The 24573-nt window shown below is 38.2% G+C and overlaps 1 protein-coding gene across 2 annotated transcripts; it reads left to right on the forward strand.

The window, feature by feature from the left end:
• Nucleotides 1-482: 482 nt before the first annotated feature.
• On the forward strand, nucleotides 483-24420 carry LOC127010361 (protein kinase C-like). 2 transcript variants are annotated; one of them, XR_007763111.1, is made up of 15 exons: nucleotides 483-991; nucleotides 11308-11454; nucleotides 13299-13502; nucleotides 13683-13815; nucleotides 14122-14258; nucleotides 14420-14609; nucleotides 15183-15328; nucleotides 15569-15694; nucleotides 16079-16233; nucleotides 16673-16811; nucleotides 17037-17225; nucleotides 17442-17588; nucleotides 18847-19031; nucleotides 19205-19295; nucleotides 23158-24420. XR_007763111.1 is itself a non-coding variant. In XM_050884319.1 (14 exons), exons 1-13 carry the CDS (start codon nucleotides 638-640, stop codon nucleotides 19015-19017), a joined length of 2238 nt encoding a protein of 745 aa, XP_050740276.1. In that variant the 5' UTR covers nucleotides 483-637; the 3' UTR covers nucleotides 19018-19031; nucleotides 19205-24420. The 2 variants fall into 2 exon arrangements, 1 of the variants encoding a protein (XP_050740276.1); XM_050884319.1 differs by having other exon boundaries at nucleotides 19205-24420.
• The last annotated feature ends 153 nt before the right edge of the window (nucleotides 24421-24573 follow it).

Genomic DNA, 24573 nt, shown 5'->3' on the forward strand with positions numbered 1-24573 from the left:
AATAAAATAGTTATGAATATTATACAATGACATATAGCCAACATATGGTGATTGCAATTATATTTATCTGCTGAAAGTCGGCATCCCCCCTCCCGTCCCTTAGGAAATAGCCTACATGTAGCCGAGCAGCCTATATCTACAGTTATCATCTTCTTTTTCATTCAGTAATTAACGAAAATAATTTATGAACGTTAAATGATATTTTTCATGTTTCTGATATGGTTAATTTGATTGATATACCAGTGTATAATAAACACTTGGACACTGGGGTGCTAGCAGATATGTGGTGGCATGTAGATTATCACTAAATGATATTCTAGTCGTCAAATATTAATTATATGGAATTATATTGACTTCTCAATATTCTTACCGCCCTGTAGAACAGTTCTGTTTACTGAAAACTGGGCTACTTTTGGGCTACTTTGCGGGGAGCTCCTGGCGGCACTGGGCAACCCTGGGCGGTCCCCGCAACACCATGACGTCACTTAATGAGGCACCAGTTTTATCGAATGGTGTTGAATGGGTGACAGTACGGTCGGCTTTACAGTCAGTTTTATCCTATTTCCCTATGCCCTACTGGGACCTACTCGTAAGGTGATACAGGGCTTGTGAGCAACTGATCAGAAATACACAGGCAATGTTCACGGGCACCATTAGAGTGAAAATATGCGAAGCTACAGATCTGCGCCGTACCGACTGTATGAGTCGTCATTTCTTAGTGACAGGAGTTGGAAAAGGGCCACAAGATCAAACCTTGGATCCCTATGTTAGCTTAGATGTGGATGAAGTGCACTGGAATAAGACACAGCCTCGGCAGAAGACCTTCACGCCCGTGTGGAATGAGTGGTTTGAGCATGAGGTGGACGGGGCCGCCCATCTCGGCCTCAAAATCTTCCATGATTCTGCGGTGGGGAATGACGATTTCGTAGCCAATGCCACGGTGCCCTTCGACGAAATCTATGGCGATAACAAGACCCGCGCCGATATGTGGGTAAGTCAGGGTTGGAGGTGCCCCCATAACAGGTATAGATTCCCTCGAGGCAGTACAGAGAAGAATGACTGAAATGATTCCGGGACTTCAGACCTCACCGTATAGACTACTAAAAAAAATACTTATCTTACGTAATTTGGGAAGCAGTAAGGGTGGGTAAGCAGGTCCTGGAGGTGAGGTATGGCAGTGGGTACAGGGGAGGAGGTGGTGGTCTGTAGCGGCTAATAACCATGGGAAAGTGACAGCTGATGGCCCTCACAGTGCCCACCACACACCCCGCCGTGCCCTCCCTCCTTCAGCACCCTCAGATGACACCTCCCCGCCCCCCTTGGCATTACACATCCCTGGCCAGCCCTTTAGTGTTAAATACAGACCTCAAATGTTATATAGTGTCGAACATTGCATCATCTTTAGGCTCATACAATTTGTTTTTGCATTTGGTAATTTACAGTAGTGGGTCAGACTATTATGTTGTGTGCTTTATTATAGTTCTAAGGTCAATCGCTCTTTCAGCATTATAAAATCAGAGGCTACTTCCCTTTCCACATTTTATTGTCTATAACCAGTTCATATGAACCACAGTGTATAATTATAATTGTATATTTGTATCAGTATTTTCATGAACACTTCTGGTTTGGGAGTCAAATGTTTTCTCATTTTTAAGTGTTCTGCAGTACTGCATTTCATGATCATTTAGTTTATCAGGCACCCAACTTAATTGATGTCTTCTTAATATATTGCCTTTGCTGGTGGATTCTACTCCATTATTTCATTTCCCTAGTCTTATTCTCAAGCATTTATTTCAACCTTCATTTAGAGTACATTAGATCATTGCATTAATTACAGTAATTATTGTTTTTCTTCTCATAATACTACTGCAGCTGATTTTGTCTTGTATTTATTTAGGACCTCCACAATATTCATTCAATACAGCAGTAGACATGGTTATGAAATAAGGAAGTACTAAGTAAGGGTAGGATAACTTTCATCTATTTTTCCAATTTTAATAATCACACATGCCTCTCCCATGCTTATATATATATATATATATATATATATATATATATATATATATATATATATATATATATATATATATATATATATATATATATATATATATATATATATATATATATAATAATGCCTGGAAAACATTTGAGATTCCCATAGAAGTCTTAATATCAAAGGGGAGGAAAGTCCTTTGGGGTTCAGAGCAAAATTGATTTATACATTAGGCTAGGTGCTTTAGCCCCTCCCCCTTATCTACCTTAATTTAAACTAAACCAACTCAGACTTGTGCCTCCCTAACAAAAGGGAACAGGCCTCCCTTGTGACCTGTGGGGAATGATTTTCCTCACTGGATATCTATTTTACAGGATCCTTAAATGCTTTGTTAATGTTTAGAAGAGAGATTGGAAGTAGTAGTAAAATATAGGGTAATGGAAGATAAATTTGAGAAAATAGTATTTGCCACCCATAAATTTTTATGAATTTTTATAGTTGTTACAGTTATGGCCTAGCATCTGTAGGAAAATCATGACTAATAATTGAGTGAAATTCTTCAGGCACCTTTGGATGTGCTTACTTCTGCTTGAATTTTATATTTTGTATTATATAGCATTTGTTTTTTTTCAAACCATTCTAGCTATTATTCTCCCACTTGGAATGTGTATTAGGGTGGATCGTAATACATTTATTAGTAAGTACATCTATTCTCATTCCAGAGCACAGCCTTGTTGCTAGACATAAAACTTAATAAAAAGCATCAGGTTTAAGTATTGAGTATGAAGTAGAGGAAAAAAATCCCTTAAGAGCAAATGTGGTAAATGTTGCTGACCTCCAATGTTAATTTTTATTATAAACTTGTTTCAATTGATTTTTCTATTGATCTGAATAAACAGAAAATTCTAAACAGGTTATGGTCTTCTCTTATACATTTTTTGGGCAGCCAGCTGGGGCTGGGCTTGATTCTTTGAGGGTTCTGTTACATTTCTTCCCTTGTAGCTTGTTTAGTGAGTATGAAAGTCTGATAATTACTTCAAATTATACTTTGCTGATCTGTGTGTAGTGTAGTGGTTGATAGGCATATCTTCTGCAGGCTATGGGTTCAGTCTTCGCCTGGGTGACTTGTAATGGTGTATATTGTTGTTCATTCTTCCTTACAGGTTGATTGATCAGTGGGCATCTAGGGAAATCTAGGAAAGGTAAACTGTACTAACAGCTTGTATCATGAGATAAAGTATTTACCGTATTTTCACCACAGGCTCACGAGGGTAAAGAGGTTGATTTTTTGTGCTAAGCTAATACCATATAGCAAGTAGCATAGGAGTGCTTGAGGCCTCAGCCTGCTCCCTCATCCACCATCATTTATGACTGTAGAACACTGGTCTGCAGAAAAGATTAAAATGTTGAATATAAGCAATATCTATATACTTGTATTATGAGGAGGATATATACTTATTATAAATATCTTCATCCTGTCAGGTTATATCATATGAGTACCGGTATGTTATAATATATGACCTTAATTAAACCAAGGGCTTTACAGGTTCAGGTCTCACATTTAGTTTACTGTGAAAGATTATTTGACATGCTGGATACTGGCATATAAAAAGTTACTGCAGCGTGATAATAAAGCAGATTTGATAAACATCATAAATGTATTTCCTTTTGCAATTACTGATTGAGATAATGTATTCAGAATTTGTTGATAGAATCATCCTACTTGCTGTATTAATTAAGAATGACATTCATAACTTATTATTTGAATATGTAGTGGTTATCAAGACTGTAAAGGGACAGTAAAGTTAATAATACATCATGGTATCAGTTGCACAATGTATACGTGAATGATTTAAAGTATTATTACTTTCTTTCCCATACATTATTTATCAAGCTGATCATTGATCTACGAGTCCATGTATGAGTCCAGCGAAGCAAACTGAATAGCAAATGAATAATAAATATATAATTACACTGAGGTAGAACAACATAAATTCTAGAACATTGTATAAGTTGTTTGAGGCATTCAAAGGTTTGGAGTATTGGGTGTAGTGTAGCTTCATCAGTTTTTATTAGCTCAATAATCCCAATAAAGGGTGTTTTGTGGCTTGCTTGGGTGATGAAACACAAACTTGAGGCACCAGTGTTGGAGGTTCTCTCTATTGTGTGTCATCCCACCACCCACCCACACTTTCCTACCCACTCATGTCTTTTGATTATTGAGAGGCTTGTATCACTGTTGTTTCATATCAAAAGAATGTAACAAGCAGAAGAAACCATCATTTTGCTTGCTGTAGCACCTTAGTTTTGCTCTGCATAATGTTTTGTGTGCCTTGTTTCACCAATTAATAAGGCAAAGTTTATAAAAGATGAGGAATACTTGTTAAAGGTTTCCTGCAGTGGGGGTGCTTCTTGAGTAACAGAAACAACAATAATAATAACAAGAATGACACTTCTGTTAGTAATCATGATGGTAATGATACTACTGATAACATCAACAAAACAAGGAGACAACTTTATTTGTTTGTCTACTGTAACTGTATAGATACCTAGCTAGGTGAGAGAATATAGGGCAATGCATTAACCCGTCCGCTGTGATTGGCACGGATTTCACCTTCACTGGTAGCCTGGTAACATAGACTCCCAGGTCTTTCTCTGCCTCTGTGGTGGATAGCAGAGTGTTTCCCATGTGATATTGGCATGCTGGATATCTCCTGCCAAGGTGCACAACTTTACATTTTTCTTCATTGAATTGTAGCAGACACTTTTTGCTCCATTCCTGGATGTCTTCTAATATGAAATTTGCATCCAAGGGGTTAAGGGATGTCCACTCCCATTTTTCATCTCTGAAAGACTGGAAAGAACACAACGTCCTAAAGTGACTCACCACTGCTGCCTAACCAGTCATAGTTACCTAAATGAATACACTGGATCAGATTAATACATGGTACAGCTACAGCATATGCCCCCAACTTTACCGTTACTTTACAGTTTGGGTATGTTTGGCAATTTGTACGCAACATTCCAATAGGTTGTACTCATGTCAGGAAATAAAAGTTTATCAGGAGATTTGAGGTGAAGTGTGAGTTCATATCTAGCGTAGAACTGATAACTGAAAACAGATAGACCACAAGAGTAACTGAGTGGCACCCCAGAAATTGTGTCATGGCAGACAGAGGAACAGGTGGAGATATGAATTAGAGCATTTGCCAGAGTAGGATGGAGAATGTTGAGAAAGGCCTTTTTCATGGAGTGGACTAGTAATGGCTGAAGATAATGACGATGAAAATACACTATTGTTCAAATAAAGACTGTTCAGCTTATTAGATTTTACAAAAGTTTATATATATACCTGAAACAATTACCTAGAGTCTTTTTTTATGATCTGAGCATTAATTAAAATGGAGCATAGAAAGTGACAAATATCAAGCTATATTAGCTTATGCTCTTTGTGGTCAGTAAAGGTGGTGGCTGCCTCATGGCCAGCAGCCCTTTCTGTACATGACCTCTGCAGTTCTTGAGTATATATTATTGTTTTTTGCATTTCATCTTGATAGTGATTCATACCTCAGCTATGCTATGTAGTCACTTTTCACCAGCCTTAACATTCTTTAATTAATGGATGTTTTGAAGTAACCAAGGAACCAGCTAGTAGTTAAATGTGTTTATGAAGTGCTAGAAAGGATTATGTATCATGTAACAGTAACTTGTATTATAAGTAGCAGGTAAGAAAGAGAAATTTAATTCAGCCATTGTACATAAATATGTATACTTAAATATGTGTACTGTATACTTTATAATACTGTAATGTGTATACTGTATACTGTAAATGTATACTTTAATCTATCTGGTGTACGTACTATTGATTACCAGCTCAAAGGAAATGTGCCAAGACACATTGTTTTTTTGTTTGATTAGATATATATGAGATTCTCAGTAATCATCAGCTGATTTGATATCTAGTTTCCTGTTCTGGTGAGGCACATCCTGTGGTGGCATGAGGCAGCCAGCATGTGACTAGCAGAGGGTAATGGCGAGGACTGAGACATTGCACTGATGCCACACTATATTTCACTCTCCAGACTCTCTGTTCAGGTTAACTAATATTGAAATACTGTATTTTTTTCATGTTTCCTTGAGAGCTGTACCAGTGTCAGGTGTACAGGGTAAAACACACATCAGGTCATCAGCAAGAGCAAGCCACTGGTTGTAACATTCACTGCTGCTGACCTTGAGATCTGGGAAGGGATGTACAGACTTGCCAGACAATTTAGAAGACTATTATTCAATTGATAAGATGATAAATGAGATTTCCAGCATAATTTTTAGTGTAAAGTATGCAGTATGCTATTATGTATGGAGACAATGAAGTGATAATGATGAATGAGAATTATATATATAGATTTAGGGGAGTAAGAGGGAGGGGATGGGGAGCAGTGTTACTACACCCCTGTGTAGGAGCAGGATGGTGGCAGCCAATTGACTTCATTCTCCTCCATTAGTAGGTGAGGCATGCATCTTCCTCACTGCCCAGCATTGCTTAGCACTCGTATGAAACCAATACACACCAGTGCTGTGACAATGGTGTGTGTGTGTGTGTGTGTGTGTGTGTGTGTGTGTGTGTGTGTGTGTATTTACCTAGCTGTATTTACCTAGTTGTAGTTTTACAGGGCCTGGGCTTTACGCTCGTGTGGTCCAGTCTCCGTATCTGCATTTATCCAACTTTTCCTTAAAGCTTTGCACACTCCTCGCCGATACTACATCCTCACCTAGTCTGTTCCAAACCTCTATATTTCTTTGCGGGAAGCTATATTTCTTTATGTCTCTCAAGCATCTTCCCTTCCTCAATTTTTTACTATGTCCTCTTGTGTTCCTGGTGGTAATTCCTTGTTTTAGTAGTAACTTCTCGTGTGTGTGTGTCAGTGTGTGTGTGTGTGTGTGTGTGTGTGTGTGTGTGTGTGTGTGTGTGTGTGTGTGTGTGTGTGTGTGTTAATCTAGTTGTAGTATACAGGGCCCTGAGCTACACTCATGTAGTCATGTCTCATATCTGTACTTGTACATTTTTTCCTTAAATTTTTGCACATTCATTGTCTCCATTACTTATAAGACATGTTCCCTTTCTTAATATTTCCTTGTAATCTCTTAACTCTGTCTTTGCTTCCCCTTTTCAAAAAATAGATCATTATTATCTGATTCCTCAGTCACTCATTAGTTTATATGCTGTAATTAGGTCTCCTCTCTTTTTTCTTCCTGTGTTAACAGCTGAATTTCTTTTAATCTTTCTTCATAAGTTGGGTCTTTCATTTCTGTTATCATTTTAGTGGCTATTCTTAGTACTATTCTCTCCAGTTTCTTCATGTGATTCTTTTTGTGAGGAGGCCACACAACTTCTGCATATTCCACTTTTAATCTAATCATTGTGGTTATTATTTTCATCATGTCTTTATCAAGATAATGAAATGCCATTCTTATATTCCTTAGCAGTTTGTATATCTCCATATATATTGTTTATATGCTTCTCCAGTGATAAATCATCCTGAATTTCCACCCCCAGGTCTTTCTCCTCTTCGTCACTCACTGTTATATTGTTTCCCATTTTGTAGGTGTATGTAGATTTCTTTTCACTTTTCCTCATTTCCAGAACATGACATTTTTTGTATTTAATTCAATTCCCATGTTTTACTCCATTCATATATCTTTTCATTGTCTTTCTGCAGCTCCTCGCAATCCTCCTTGTGTCTTATTTTTCTCAATAATTTTGCGTCAGGTTCATATAGCTGTTTGCTCTTGGTATGTCATTTATATAAATTATAAACATAATTGACACCACCGCTGAACTCTGTGGCACTCCACTAGTCACTTTTGTTTCATCTTGAGCTTTCATCTCTTATCACAGTTCTCATTTCTCTTCCTTCCAGATAGTATTCCACCCAGTTCTTTACCTTCCTTTTCAAACTTCCAGTGTCTTCCAGGTTCCATAATAATCCTTTATGTGGAACTTTAACAAATTTTTTTAGAATCAGATATGTGCAATCTGCCCATCCTTCCCTTGTGATATTTTTATTATTCTAGGATAGAAACTTAACAGATTTGTACGTATCATGTGATCGTCCCCTAAAAGGAAACTGTCTCACTGTTAATATTTTATCTCTCTAAATATTCCATCCATTGTTTTTATTACTCTTTCACATACTTTATGTACAATGCTTGTCAAAGATGCTTGTCTATAATTTAATGGTTCTTTGCTTCCTCTTTTATAACTCGGAATTATGTCTGCTCTTTTCCATTCTTTATTAACTTCCCCCATTTTTAGTGAACACTTAGTTATAGCATATATAGTGTATAATGGTTCAATCAGTTGTTGGCTACACTTTTAGGATGCGTCCTGAAACCCCATTCATGTCTCTTGCCTTTCTCTCCTCCAGGGTCTTCATCATCTCTATCTTCTCTATTCACTTTCATTTTGCCCATCCCTGCTCTGCTTTTTCCTCTTTCTGGATTTCTAAAATCTGATTCATTTGTTAATACTTTCTGGAAAACCACTAGTATCTCATGGGTTTCTCTTGGCTCTTCATATATTCTGTGTGTGTGTGTGTGTGTGTGTGTATGTATATATATATATTTACTTATTTACCTATTTGTAGTCTACCAGGCCCAAGCTAAGCTTTAATAGTCCTGTCTTCATATCTACATTCATCTTGCCTTTCCTTCATTTGTTGGACACTGTTTGCCTCCACCACCTCTTCCTGCAAGCTGTTCCATGTGTTAACACATCTATGTGGAAAACTATACTTTTTTAAGTCACTCAAACAGGTTCCTTTATTAAGTTTCTTCCTATGTCCATCCATCTCGCAGTTAAGAAGAGATCATCTCTATCCACCTCATCAAACTTACCTATATATATACCAACTTGTACAGCATGATCAGATCTCCTCTCTCCCTTCTTTGTTCCAGTGTCGTCAAGTCCACCTCCTTCAATCTGTCTTCATACGTCATATTCGAGAGTTCTGGGACAATTTTAGTTGCAATTCTCTGTATCCTTTCTAACTTTCTGATATCCTTCTTTTTGTGAGGTGACACACAGCTGCAGGATATTCAAGCTTTGGTCTTATCATTGTTGTAATTATTTTCTTCATCATTTCTTTGTCCATAAAATGGAATGATACCCTTATATTTTGCATAATCCTGTAGGTTTCTCCAAACAGCTTGTTTATGTGCTTTTCTCAGGATAGTGTGTCTTGCACCGTTACTCCCAAATATTTTACTTCATGTACCACCTTTATATTTTTAAAGGTACAGCTTCTCATCATATGCAAAGTCCATTCATTGTGGTCATAAACTGTAAAACACTGAATTTTATATACCATCTTATTACTGTATTCAGGTGAGCTTCATCCATGTTGTAGTGATAAGCCTGCCTAGCTATGACTCCATGGTTTAGTGATGAGCACGCTTAAGCCCCAATCACCTGACTTTATGACCTGTTAACGGCCACTTGTGACCCCAAAATGCTGCAATTCGATTCACACCCACTGCTTCCTGACCACGTTGGTGGCTGAGCAGTAGTGCGACTGAACTATACTGGCGGTTGTCCAGTTTGCGTCCAGTGGGTGGCCGGACGGCCACCATGGTAAGATTCACACACATTGTCCTGTCATATTGAGGATAGCAATCTCTCGTAACGACCTGCTGTTGACGTCATACGCCCCACATACAGCTCCGCTCTGCACTGTCATACACTAGGAGAATTTTCTGTCCATATGTTTTTGTCAGCAGTTACAGTAATATTATCACCCAGTTATATTTCATATTTCTCTTCCTTAGTTCTGTAAATTATTATATGAAAACAATAATTACATATAAAGGTAATGAAAGTATGAACAAATCTATGTGCACTTTCCTATTTTAATAAGTAAAATTACACCAGGATGAAAACTGGTTAAAAACTACGAATTATATATATCATATTTACATATCAATCAAAAGAAACATCAACTTAACCAGTTTTGTAATTTGTAATTAACAATCCTTTTTGAAATTGCTAGAGGCCATTAGCTCCACAGACTTTCATTATTTTTGCTGTGTACATCATGTCCTGCAGCACTTTATTTCTGTTAGGCAGAGATGATCCATATGCATTTGGCTGTGTGCTTGACCTGTGGAGTAGGGTGAGTCGGGATGGAACTCAAACGGACTGAGTGGCGTGTGACATCACTTCTCAGGAATGTACCTCATTCCCAGTCAAGGGTCACTGGTCGCCACACAACTCACTGTGTGGTGGGAGGCTGGACGCTGACCACGGCCAGTGACAGAGGCAAAGTGGATGGCGAACATCAGCGATCAACTGGACGGCTTCTGCTTGCCACCTGGTTTCAGGTCGCCAGTTAATGGTCATACATTGGCCACTGGTTCAGTTCGCTTGCTGTCCAGATGCAGTCCATGTGGCCACCAGACGGCAACTTTTTTACGACAGGAGTGACCTGAGAGATTGGCTGAACGTTTTTGGTACAGCACCAAAAACCTCCTGCCAACCTTCTCAGTTGTACGTCGTATGGAAACACTTAAGGATTTCACGAATGACTATGTATGACCTCCTGTGACCTGCAGGTCATGGGAGGTTGTTATTAGGTCATAAAGTCAGTGAGTTTGATGAGTTTGATCCCTGCCTGGGCAGTCAGAGCACAGCCTGCCCAGTGGTTTATCCTACCTTTTGAGTTGGCCAATAAACTTTGGAAAGGTAAACTTTTTTCATCTGTAACTTGGATGTCATACTTGCCCTTGTTTACTTGTTCTTGTCTTACCATCCACAGGCTCAAGGGCCAAGGAGATGGAGTTGTACACTGGTGCTATGGCAGCTTAGCCTGTACCCCCAATGTTACCTTTTACCTTTAGTCTTGTTCAAGCATAAACAACAATGATTGATATAGTGTAGTGTGTACAGATGTAGGTTATTGTTATGTAAGCTAAGCAGTAGGAGTAATTTGCTTCACTGAAAGAACAGGAAAGGAATCTACTGAGTAAAAGTTCTTGTGTATTATTACCTATACATTAATATGCTGTCGGTAGAAATTGCAGGTGGCAGGACCCATTCCTTATTTTATTTATTTATTTTTATTTTTTTGTCAAGTATTAGGGAGTTCTCAGGATAATTTAATTTTTTTAAGGGACACCAGATTTAAAAAAAAAAAAAAAAAAAAACTGTTACATGTTTGACTTACATACTTATTGAGGTATTTGCTCTTGTATTTTTATGTGCTGCGAATTTTATTCTAAGAAATATATTTTATTAATATTATTTTTTTCCTTTACAGGTGGACTTGGAACCTCAGGGGAAACTACATGTAGTAATTGAGTTAAAATGGGTAGAACCAGAGGATGGGAGCGTCCGCCCCCGGGAGTTCAGGGAACGTCAAGGCTTCAACCGGCGCCGTGGGGCCATGAGGCGGAGGGTCCACCAGGTATGATGACACCCTGTGCTAAGTATGTTCTTAACGACTTTTTTGTTTTTAATGACAGATATGTACAGTTATCCCTAAGATTGGCCACTTAATGAATGACATATTAGGGAATGTATGAAAGCTCAACAGAATGATGCTGCCGAGGATGAATGGTGTGTAGTAGACCAGGCTATGTTGTGCTCATGGGTAGGATGCAATTTCTTGGCTGACTATACTATAAAAAAAAAGTTTGTGTGTGATTGGGATGGGATTCTTCCTGTGATATATACCCGTAATTTATTTAGGATTCAGGGCTGTTTCTTTGATGGCATAAACCTTGTTATGAATGATTGATATGCTTCCTCCCATGTTGACAGGTGAATAATAGAATGTCTAATGTCAACGTAAATGTTTGGTACTGGGTGACTTAAAAGGAGAGATCATGAAAGAGCAAGTAGAGGAAGCATTAACCCCTTCACTCCGGCGACGCCGACGATGGCGTCCGACGGCGTCACCGTATGGAAAGGGTTAGTCTTCTTCTAAACCTCTTAATCCTCTTCTAAACCTCTTAAGAGGAAATGGAAGAGGATTAAGAGGAATTTAGAGGAGGATTGAGAGGTTTAGAAGGGGATTAATCCTCTTCCATTTCCTCTTGACCCTTTCCATACTGTGGCGCCGACGTCTGCGTCACGGATGGAAAGGGTTAAGAGGGATAATAAATCTGCTTTTAAACAATAGTGAGACTGTGGACGGTACTGAGGAGGAGTATTTTTAGCAGTTTATATAAAAAAGTAGAATGGGAGACATTTTTGCACATAATGAAATGAAAACTGGGAGGAAACATAGACATTCATTTAGACTAGGAAGCATAAAGAGAGGGAAGGCAAAGAGTGTGATACAGAAGATGAGTATAAATCCCAAGATATTGGTTATATGATGGCAGAGATGCTGGTTTGATGAAGGGTTGTATTTTAAAACATTTCGCCGCACAAGTTTACATATTTGACAAGGCTTTTGTAGGAGTTTGGGTCATTTACAAGAGTAGTTTTATGACCCTGGTGGTAGTGTGACCCTTCTTCTGTACCATGAACCTAAAGAAACTCACGAGAACCTGATTGATCCCCTCTTTGACCTTTAGAAATAGTTTATGTGAGAAGCGGAAGTGTCTTATAATATCGTCCGAAGTATTGGAGCTTATGGCAAGGAGGGCTCATGGGACACCGGAAGATAGTTACAATTTTTACACAAGGAAGGAAGTGCAGCTACAAGGGTTAAGGATATGTTTGCCTATTTTGTGTGCCATTCCGTTTAGTACCCTTGTCAGAAAGAAAAAAAAATACTCTTCAAAAACTGTATGGATTTTTTTTTTTAAAGTAAAGGAGACAGCTCAAGGGCAGTAAACCAAGAAAAACAAAACAAAAAAAGCCCTCCTATCAATTCTCCTGCAAAAGTAAACTGGAGTGCCCAAACGAAAGATGTAATAATAATATGGTAAAAATAGTGTTTATCAATCTTCATTTTGACAATATTTTCATCATCTTATATCTTAGCTGAGTTATCCAAAGTAATTACTTCTTGATAAGAGTACTAATTGAAATTGTGCTTATGATTGGCAAGAATACTCTACATAGGGGAGTGTTAATGAGAGGCTGCTTGGAATGACAGAAAATGGTGTGAGGAGCAGGGTGACTATGGAATTGAGGAAGGTGAATTGGCCAGGCTTATATCTTCATAATGACAAGAGAGGAATATCTAGGGAAGGGTAGAAAGCAGTGTGGTGCTTTTACGAACCTGGTGATGGCCATGAGAGTAATTGTTCACCTTTCCTTTTCAAAGTTCTTAACATAGTGACATATTTCTTTCAGGTCAATGGTCACAAGTTCATGGCAACTTTCCTTCGACAACCTACCTTCTGCTCCCACTGCAGAGAATTTATTTGGGGTATTGGGAAACAAGGTTATCAATGTCAAGTATGTACCTGTGTCATCCACAAGCGCTGTCATCAATCCGTCGTCACACGCTGTCCGGGAAGCAAGAGTGCCGAAGCCATAGTAACCGAAGAGCAAGCAGTAAGAACAATGGAATCATAGTATATATAAATGAATAAAAATAACAGAAGTTTGTTCTGTAAGGCAAATCTTCAGTTTATGTATTTTATTAAGTTACATGATTTCCAGCTGCTTTAGGTCGATTATTTCTATCTCTGTTCTGTGTAAACATGGATTGTAATGTAGTGGTTTGTCTTCCAGGGAGGTGGCCAGCAGCGGTTTAATGTTAACGTGCCACATAGGTTTTCGGTTCACTCATATAAGCGATTTACGTTCTGTGACCACTGTGGCTCGTTGCTTTATGGCCTTATTCGTCAGGGTCTTCAGTGTGAAGGTGAGTCCTGTGCTCTTTACCCTACATATACTTTAGAGAGAGTATATTATGAATATAATTTCATATACCTGGAAATAGTGCCTCTGATTTCATGAGAACTTTAGACCATACTGCACTTCCCATATGAATGTTAGTTTTATAGGTCTATGAATGATTATTAGTGACCGTGGTAATTGCCACGTGTAAGATCCTGTGTTTAGAGAGATACTAGTAAAGTGTTTTCAGCTTTTACTTATCTGGAAATAGATTAATTAGTATAGGAAGTGTAGCTAATGAAAATTTGTTCAACATAATTTTTTTTTCCAGTATGCAACATGAATGTTCACAAGAGATGTCAAAAGAATGTAGCAAATAATTGTGGAATAGATGTAAAGCAGTTATCAGAGATCTTAGCAGTTATGGGTATACGACCTCAAGAACCAGGGAAACGTAATAGAAGGAAAGTAAGTATTGATATAAAAAATAGATTTTTTTTTCATTTTCCTTGCAAACAAAATTTGTGCTGATATTACCTCACTACAACTTCAAATATTATTGGAGTTTTCATTTCCAAGAGAAATTTTTTTTTTATGACATCTGATTTACACATCTTTTTCTCTTCCAGCCAATTGGTGAGCAATCAAAATTTCCTTCAACCCCTGGCTCAGTAAGTGTACAAGGAAGTATTAGTGAAACTGAGGAGTCAGGCATGATGAAGGATGAAGACGAGGAGCTAAGGCTAAGGCTGGAGGCTCAGCGCGTCATGGATGAAATGATGAAGGACCGATGTCAACACGAGGATCAAGGACCTAGGCGTAAGTACTTTTAGTAATTGATTAGTTTGTTTGGGAATTCTTATTATTCATCTTGTATTCATGTTTTCCTCTGTGATAAGTTGTAAGGTTACAAAATTGAAGAGTGAAGTGATTTTTTTGTACATTTTTATCATATGGAGATTATGTCACCTCAGCTATGTTTGGTATAATAATGAACAAGCTGCAGTAGAAAAAACAATGAATAACTTTCGGGAATGTTGTTTGGTAAATGAAACAAAAATACTTTTACATTTCTATGAAAGCAATAGTTACTTGTGTCATATTTATGTTTAGTAAATTAAATGCAAGTGCCTTTTCCATATTCTATATACGCAACTTTTTACTGTTAGGTGGAATTATTCATATCATAAATAGGTGTTTGTTTGTATTTCAGTATGTCTAGACATTCTCAGTCAAATTTATAATTAACAGATATTAAGAGAATGAATTAAAGGTCAGAATTACTAAATGCTGGTTACAAAGTTAGAGGCATTTGGAAGAAATAAGAGTAGGTTTGAAGTAATGAATCATATATTTCTATATGAAAATAATCAAGTTTTATACTTTGAACAGCTCAAGCACTAGACACCAATCTGGATGCAGTGATGGGAAAGTTGGGTTTAGATGACTTCAACTTTATTAAAGTTCTGGGCAAAGGAAGTTTTGGAAAAGTTATGTTGGCAGAACTAAAAGGAACAGATGAAGTTTATGCTGTCAAGGTCAGTTTTATGTTATAGTATTAATTTCCTAAACTAAAATGATTATATTGAGAAGAAATCTCTCCCTGTTTATTGTTTATTTCCTGAGTTTAAGAATTTTTGAAAGATTTATTCATTCCCATTTACTTTAAGTCTAGAGAGTTTTACTGCTCTGCCTTGCTGAACTTATTTCTTTGATTACGTAATTTTAGAACTATTTACTTCACCCTCACTCTAAAAGGCCTTGATGTCTTTCCACAGGTGCTGAAAAAGGATGTAATCCTTCAAGACGATGATGTAGAGTGTACAATGACAGAGCGACGTATCTTAGACATGGCTGCTCGCCACCCGTTCCTCACAGCTCTCCACTCCTGCTTCCAGACACAGGTAACTGCTACTCTAAGTGTGTGCAGGCATATATCCTCACCCTGATATTCTCTCTCTCTCTCTCTCTCTCTCTCTCTCTCTCTCTCTCTCTCTCTCTCTCTCTCTCTCTCTCTCTCTCTCTCTCTCTCTCTCTCTCTCTCTCTCTCTCTCTCTCTCTCTCTCTCTCTCTCTCTCTCTCTCTCTCTCTCTCTCTCTCTCTCTCTATTATTATTATTTTTATTATTATCATTAAACACATTGCAGTAGGTAGAGTCAATAAAATAAAAATGCTTTGTACAAAAAATCTATCCCCAACACGTGTAAGGTACAGATAATTTAGGATATGGGGAGTGATAAGTAGATGGACAATGGAAATATACATCATACGTTTTTTTCCCTTTTCAGGACCGATTGTTCTTCGTTATGGAGTACGTGAATGGAGGCGATCTCATGTTCCAGATTCAGAAGGCTCGCAAGTTTACAGAGCCAAGAGCTAGATTTTATGCTGCTGAAGTCACGTTGGCTCTCCAGTTCCTTCATAAAAGGGGTGTTATTTACAGGTGGGTTGAGAGCAGATGTGAAGAAAGTTGATCTTTTTTAGTTGATAGGAAGTCTGAAATGAAGTTACTATCACCATTTTCATTATTTTTATCATATTTTTTGTATGTTATATAGACTACGGTTACATGTGTTTGTTGGGTTTGTTTGCTTCGTGGTGGCTCTCTGTTTTGCTCATTTTTAAGCATCAGTTGTTTATCCTTGCCCACCAAGGCTCATTATTCATCTCTCCACACAGGCTGGTTAATTACCTTAGAAAGTTATTCTTATCTCAAAATAGTGACAAATCTACAAAAGATAATGAATCCTGAAAATACATTATAAACCTACACCTTTTTATTTCATAACATGAAACAAAGCCAACAGTTGCATTCTTTATGTCTAACATAGTTAAGTATAGGAAATGAGGATGAATGACATTAATTTGCTGTTATTTTGCAGGGATTTGAAATTAGACAATATTCTTCTTGATAGTGAAGGCCATTGTAAGATAGCAGATTTTGGTATGTGCAAAGAAGGCATCAAAGATAATGCGACAACCTCCACTTTCTGTGGAACTCCTGACTACATAGCACCAGAGGTAAGGACAGGATTTACTTTCTAATTGTCTGGATCAAAACCAGTCAATTAGTTTCTTACATATTTTTCTTACATAATTTTCTTTTGAACTTATTTTCTAATTGGATGATGTGTATGCTCCCTCCATATTACAATTTGACTTTAATATAAAGATATTCACACTTAATAGACATTGTTTTAATATTGTATTTGACTATAGTTACTATATTAAATTATTTCTTGACAGATCCTGAAAGAGTTGGACTATGGTGCCAGTGTTGACTGGTGGGCTCTGGGAGTCCTCATGTATGAAATGATGGCAGGACAGCCACCATTTGAGGCTGACAATGAGGACGATCTGTTTGAAAGTATTCTTCATGAAGAAGTCTTGTATCCGGTGTGGCTCTCAAAGGAAGCCGTTTCTATTCTTAAAGGAGTAAGTTCAACTCATTGCTTCATATCATGTGTGAGGTAGCAACTGAGAGCATTTGGGCAAGGGAACCAACTCTTGATGTGTACTTGTCAGATGATGAAGATTGTGACTTATTTTGTTAATTGAGAAATATGAGTTCATGCAGTTTCTTATCACTCCTATAAATCAAATCCCCCAAATACTTAACACCATGTTCTCCCTTTGTTGGGACATCTGCAGTTTATGACCAAGGAGCCATCAAAGCGACTGGGTTGTGTCATGGAGCGTGGTGGTGAACAGGCCATCAGAAACCATAAATTCTTCCGTGATATTGATTGGGATGCTCTGGAGCAGCGCAAAGTCAAGCCACCATTCACACCCAAAGTAGTAAGTGGGAAAATATTATTTAGCTTTCAATATTTAAGTATGATTAGTGCTCCTAGAATTTCAGTCTTATGTTGTAGTAATAAGAGGATTCAACAACCCGGCCTCTTGTCTTGATTCGGTATGGTTTGACCCACAAAATGAAGTGTGGAATACCATGTCAACACATTCACATGTACGAAGCTGAACAGTTCTATTACTGACAGTCTTTTTCACATTAATATATTGATAATATAGATTTTGAAAGGAAATAGAATACAAATGAAAGTACAAGGTATAAAAAAAATTTGCCAAATGTTTTTGTGGCCTTGCAGATACTATTTTTCTTTTTCATTGGTAATTAAGTAAACATAATTTACCTGTTCAAAGTAAGTGCCGTGTACAAGTCTTTGGTCTGCAACAGATGGCTACTGTGAAGTCCAGAAAACTCTGTTAGATTTCAATGAAATTGCATTTACTTTTTCTTTTTAACTTGAAATTGAAGTGTGAGTATGCAAGCAAATTCTTCCTTAGAATTTGTTGTTTCAACATGCAATGCCTGCCATTTCAAAATTGATTTTGAAGTTCCTTGCCAAATATTAGTTTTCAAAATGTGTGCTAGACCTCCACCCAATTACCAGCTAGTGCTGCTGGTAGCTAGTTGAGTGAAGGCTCTGCATCACACTCCCCCTCTCTTCTCTGTTGACCATGAGGACTATCACTACCATGGCTCAACCCATACTACCACTCCTATCAAGCACTGCCATGTGCTCACCAGTCTGTCAGTGAAAGTGAAAATAATTGAAATTACAATTACTATCCAGTAATTGATAAAAAAAATTGATACTTTTCTGCCATACTTACTTAAATTTAATTCAAACAAAAGTAATTCCAACTTTTTTTGTTAGCACATATTACTTTTATACCCAGTATTTTACTTATCTCTGCATAATATTTAGCTGGTAATGAAGATATCTGTGGTAAAAATTAGAAGGCATAAAATGGATTCACAGACATTGTATGCAAAAAATGAACATAGTAAGTATTTGACAGTAACTGTAGGATGCCTTGTTAGTTTGGCACAGATTGGTAAAGAATGGAGAATAAACAACTCCGCAACACCCAACCTCACCCTGTGGCAGATTTCCATATGTGGCTTTAATTAAGACTGTATTTCAAGGAGAGTTGTTGAACGTTCTATATGACTGAACAATTTCACAGATTATTTACACATTACTAATTTATGAATAACACTAAAAATACTCCTTTTTATCTTTTACAGAAAGGGAAGAAGGATGCTGTTAACTTTGATACAGAGTTTACAAAAGAAGAGCCAATTCTAACCCCCATCAATCAAGAGGTTGTTCGTGCTATCAACCAAGATGAATTCAGAGGCTTCTCTTGCGTAAACCCAGCATTTAAGCCAGCAGCAGCTGCACCTTGTCAGGCCTAAAAACGTGCAGCAAAGTAAGTACTTCTTTCAGTGGTACTGTAGAAATTTGTTTAGAGAAAGGCCTATAAGTGGGATAGCTAACTTTAGGTATTCATGAATTAAAAAACTGAACATCTATTGGAGTAATAAGGTAGTAGCAGTAGTTTTTAGGTCGCTGCATGATCTCACTGAGAATGTTACTTTTCAGGTACAAAGTACTACTGTGTCTCCAGGAATGCTGGTATGCCAAGTTTGGAAGACCAAGAGTTTTCTGCCACTGGAGACAGCAAATTAACCAGGTGATCAAAGCTGTATAAGCAAATAATAATTTTTGAACCCTTATAATTGCACAAAAAGTTTGGTGTCATTAAGCACAACCAAGAATGGATGCATCAAATTCTTTCCTCATTTTCTCATGCCCCAGAAAAGATAAGTTCAGGAAGATTTTATGAAAGTATCTCCAATTCCAAGACGCAGTTTACTTCTTTGAGAGATATATTTCATGAGAACACTTTTTTTCACGTGTAAGGTATAAGATACATTTTTTTAAGATGTTAATATTTGTGATGTACTGTTTTTTCAGCACATCATGTTTTGCAAATATTATACAGAATAAGTTTATGAAGAATATTACAGAAGTGACCAATTGTTATTTTATTTATTTCGTTAGTTTCGTATAGTATTAAGAAAGGGAATGTCAATCTATATCTCTTTAAAAGAGGTGTTAAAGTGAATTTTTGACATATGAATGATTTTGAATAATAGATAGGAGTCAGTCAGGCATTTTGTGATTATAATTAAAAAGTACTGTGGTTGAAATCTCTTGTCAGTTACTCATGGTACCAGTGGCTCCACATTCATTACAAAACAAACATACAAACTAATGTCATACTGCTAGTTTTATGCCTGACTTTAGGATGTGATTAGTTGCACTTGGGGCCGAACAAATGAAGAGTGTTGTGTCAATATGAAGATTGATATCTTCATCTGAAAATAGTATATAGTAATATTTTATTTATTTATTTTTGTGAAGGCATATTGCCAGGGAACTGGTGCACAAATAATATAATGAGTATCCCAGCAATGAAAAGACCGCTTTTACAACCATTGGAGTTATTGGGTGTTGAAGACTTCAAGCACAACTCTCCAGTTCATAATTTGTCAGGGGGCCACAGCAACACTAAGGTGAATATACTCAGGTGCAGTAAACACACTGTAGAGAGGTTCTTGCCTCTTACATTTGTTCATCCCAGGCTGCAACTGTGGGATTGGTTACTTTATCAATTCACAGGTTCATTCATGTGAAGGGATTAGTGTTTAGTATTTTGGTAATTTTTCTTTGATTTGAATATAAGAAATGAAACTTACAAGGTGCACACAATTCAGTTATAATGCTGGTCCCTTCACAGTTCTACTACAGAAATAGTAGAGGATGATTTATACTATTGTAGCCAATGTGGTAATGTGCTTTTATAGTTCTGAAACAGCATACAGTTATGGTGTGTCTCATTTACTTGACACCATATAGAATGAGGCTCTGGTATGAGTTACAACAAGATTCTTGTTTGAAAATAAAGCCAGAACAAAATTAGGTCCACAATGTACTGATTGATTGTATGAAACTAGACCAGTAATCAATTTTACCATCAGAAAGAAAGAGTTCCAACTTAAATAATGACCTTACATGATGTAGGGAACTAAAAGATAATGTACACATACGTGTGAAGTTCTCAGTGCATAGTAGAAGGGGAAGAACATCCCCTAACCCTATCCCACCTCACCCCAGTGTGTGTGTGTGTGTGTGTGTGTGTGTGTGTGTGTGAGAGAGAGAGAGAGTGAGTGAGAGTGAGAGTTAAAGAGAACATGGGCATGTGTCAAGTCCCAGGTGTCGATGGTGTGAGTGTCGCAGCCTTTACAGGTTATGAGATGATTCACACACCATAGATTAAATAATAGACAACAAACTTAGTCACCCGCATTACAGCACCGTACATCAATCTTTGGGTGTGTATTATTCGTAGATATACAAAATATTTGTATTGATAATTTTTATTAGATATGTCAAAATTTGGTATAACCTTAAACTATACATACTCATGTAATACATGTCTGTTTTATTATTTTATTTAATTTGGTTTTAGAATTTGGTATTTATTAAATCAAAGACTTGACACATTTCTCACCCACAGTGTTCAGAGACATGCAATGAACAGCATCGTAGGTGTCATGCATGGCTTTATTGAATCTCTCTGAATAGTCAACTAGTCCTGGCTTGGGTAAAAAATTGTGTTGCACCACTGATGCTGCGACCTATCACCAGTTTGTCCTCTAGTAACTCTTCCAGTGGTTTATACCTTTCAGTTCATTTATTTCCAGTAGTGTGATGTTACTGTTGTGATGTGTGGCCAGCAGAGTGCAGGGCAAGTCTCCCCCAGTATCTTTTGATGCTTCTCTGCCCTGTACTGATGTGTGTCCACAAAACTCCTATATCCTGATCTTTACCTCTGACTTACTCCCCTTGGCGTGGCCGGAGGAAGAGAAACAGGCTGCATGTCAATGAGCCGCTGAGGGCCCGGGTCCAGTCATGAGTGAGGCCCCCAGCTGGCAAATTCAGTCATTCTTGTTATCTGCCTTATCGTCTTTCGCACAAAGAAGGAAATAAGTTGTGACTGGTGGGTGAGCAATGTGGAGGGCACTCAGTTATCCGTCTCCCCCAAGTGGCGCATGCCGCTGTGATCACTGAGTGCCTCAGTCCACGTTCTTGGCCTGTGCAGCATGAACTGTGCCTGCTGTCTCTATGTGCAATACTGTTTGGCCCTGGGTCAGAAGAGGTCCTGTTAGTCACTACTGACTCCTAGGCCAAGCTTGGCACAGTGTTTTGTGCTGCATCCACCTTTGCACACCCACCACCAAGGCAGTGTTCTCCAACCATTCTTGACTCATTACCATATCTCATAGCCCTGAAAAAATATTGGTATTGCAACAAGGCCAAAGATAGTAGATAATGTACTGGTAGAAAAGAATCAAATCTTGTAGTGTGCAGTTTTGCTGTCCCCATTGTTTGTTGTTGTGGTCAAAATCTGCATTGTTAAGGAGGTAGTTGTCTAATGAGCTGCTTACAACCTTGCATAGCCAGGAGTGCTTGTTTGTTTGCAGTCCAGCAGACAGTCATGGGCAGATAACCTACAGCCACTTAGTATGCCATTAACGGCTCCACCCTAGTAGCTGGGTCAGTGTGTTGCACCCACAGCCCAGCCAGACCAGACTCATCATGTGAATGAAGGTCTCTAATAAGCTTAATAGCTTCTGAGAGATCACAAAAAAGACCAAGCATCCTGGTCAGGTGAGAAGTTTTTTCTTTTTTTTTTTTCTTTGCTGTAGTCTGACTTTTGAGTGGCTACTGCATGTTCAAAGCTGAAAATAATTGCATACACAGCAGAAGCAGCTTTTTGTCTCTGCTGATGCCATAGTTGGCCTGCTTGATGAAAAATGTAAGCAAGCAGTGTGCCCACCAGTAATGCTACGTAGAAATCACTTTGTGTTCATTAGCATTGCAGTTGGTAGCATTTACTCTAAAGTGTGGAGTGGGAAATATCTTCCTCTCACACTGGCAGAGTGGTCACTGATAGCTTGGTGAGATTAAGAGACTGGACTGAACATTTCCTGCCACTGTTATTGAGTTTCCACCATCGATGCTGAAACAACCTGTGGTAGAGTTATATCATGGACGGCCACTACTGGTGTCCAACCACAAAGTCTTTGAAGATACTGACCCAGTATCCAGAAAGCCTGCCCACCCTTATATCAGGTGTGACCACCATGAGATGAGTGTTCACTATTTTGTCACTCTTCCAGTTCATGGTCTCAACAGAGCAGGCACCACAAACCATAAATGGCACAAAGCCCTGCCCTGCTACTTCAGGCTGTGTTGCTGCCAATGGCTGGAATCTTACAGAAGTTAATGGTTATTCAACTACATGGTGCAAGCTTTTATCTTTAATCTGCTTAGAATTCTTGCTCAAAGGAGTGGACATACACTGTTATGTCAATTGGCTGTTATACATAATATGGACACACTATACCCAGCTGTAAAAAGTAGGGCAATATAGCAGAGATTGCACTATAAAACTTCTGTAAGGCTAAAACAACTTGTATTGGTAGCATTTCAGAGGAATGTAGCTGCAGGGAGAAGTTGCAGGACTGAGATTCCCTGTGAAGCCCTAACTTACTACTGTCCGGCTGCAAGTAGAGCCCAGATTGTAGGGCTCAACTCACATGGGCCGTGACTCACAGTGATTATCAGTATTCTTCCCTTCCTCATCATCTGGGTGCTCTAGGGTAGGGCTGGTGCACAAAACAAATGCTGTGTACAAAGTATTTCAATAGGATATGTTCTTTATGTATGCATTTGCAGTCTGGTAGGATCATTACTTCTTCCCACTCTTTCTTATAATTCTCAAGTCCTGCCCACCATGGTGCTTGTCTGCATACAGCACCTTTGGGGAAACATATGACTGAATAGAGCACCATATTCTTTCATTTATTTCTTTCCTGTTCCAGTTAAGAGCACCCAGCCTATGTTGGATACACAACACCTCATCCCCCTATCCCTTGTAACCCTGTAATACAATCATCCATGTTGTCATTGGTATTGTACTTAATTGCATTTTCATAACTTTAGTTTGGATCTTAAGCCAAAGAGATTGATGTTAGCTGTAGATTGATAGACATTTTAATAGATAAATGAATTGTTCCCATAACTATTCTATTTGTAAATGTTGGTCTGAAAGGGAGAATGCATGTTGTACGCATGTTTGCTGCTGAGCTGCGGTGAATTGGACATTGTGAGCAGGTTGGGTGTTGAGATGCAGGTTACAGGTGATGAATTGGAACTTGTGTTCCCAGACATTACACAAGAGAACACCACCGAGCCCCAAGCAGTTGCACTTTTGAGAATTCTGCTTCTTGCCATTTCTGCATCTCTGTTTTGGTGCAACAGAGCAGACTAAGTCATCCCGTCACAGACAGCCGCCCCAAGTTCTTTTCCTATCACCCCTGATCTCAGTTCAATATCTTTCCTGAGCCTGTAAGTGGCATGATTGAACCTTCAGCCTATTTTCCTCCCTCAAGGAGCCTAGAGTCAAATGCCCAGCTTCCTCTGACATATATGACCCCAAATGCTGTGTCTTGGTGACTGTGCCCTGTGGAAGATCACCAGGAAACATACAGCCAGAGGGCTGCCCTCTTCAACCCATGGACGACTGTGCCAAATTCTCCCCCACTTCAAACATCACTGTGCTCGTTTGTATAATATTCTAATTACTGTAAAATGTCAATGGGTATTTTTTGTCCCCTAAAAGAAATACTTATGTCTTTCTCTCAGCTGACTGTATGAGAAGCGTGATATAAATATATTTAAGTGTTCATGAGTGTTTTCTTCAACCATATAGTAAGTTAAGTTACTGGACCACACAGCAGTTGTGTATTTAGAATCTTGAAACATGGGGGCTTAGCCCACCCCAATAATCTTTATATTTTCATCAGAGTGGTGAGTGGACGTGAATAGGTGATAGAAAT

This window comes from Eriocheir sinensis, chromosome 43 (assembly GCF_024679095.1).
Source record: "Eriocheir sinensis breed Jianghai 21 chromosome 43, ASM2467909v1, whole genome shotgun sequence".
Classification (NCBI taxonomy): domain Eukaryota; kingdom Metazoa; phylum Arthropoda; class Malacostraca; order Decapoda; family Varunidae; genus Eriocheir; species Eriocheir sinensis.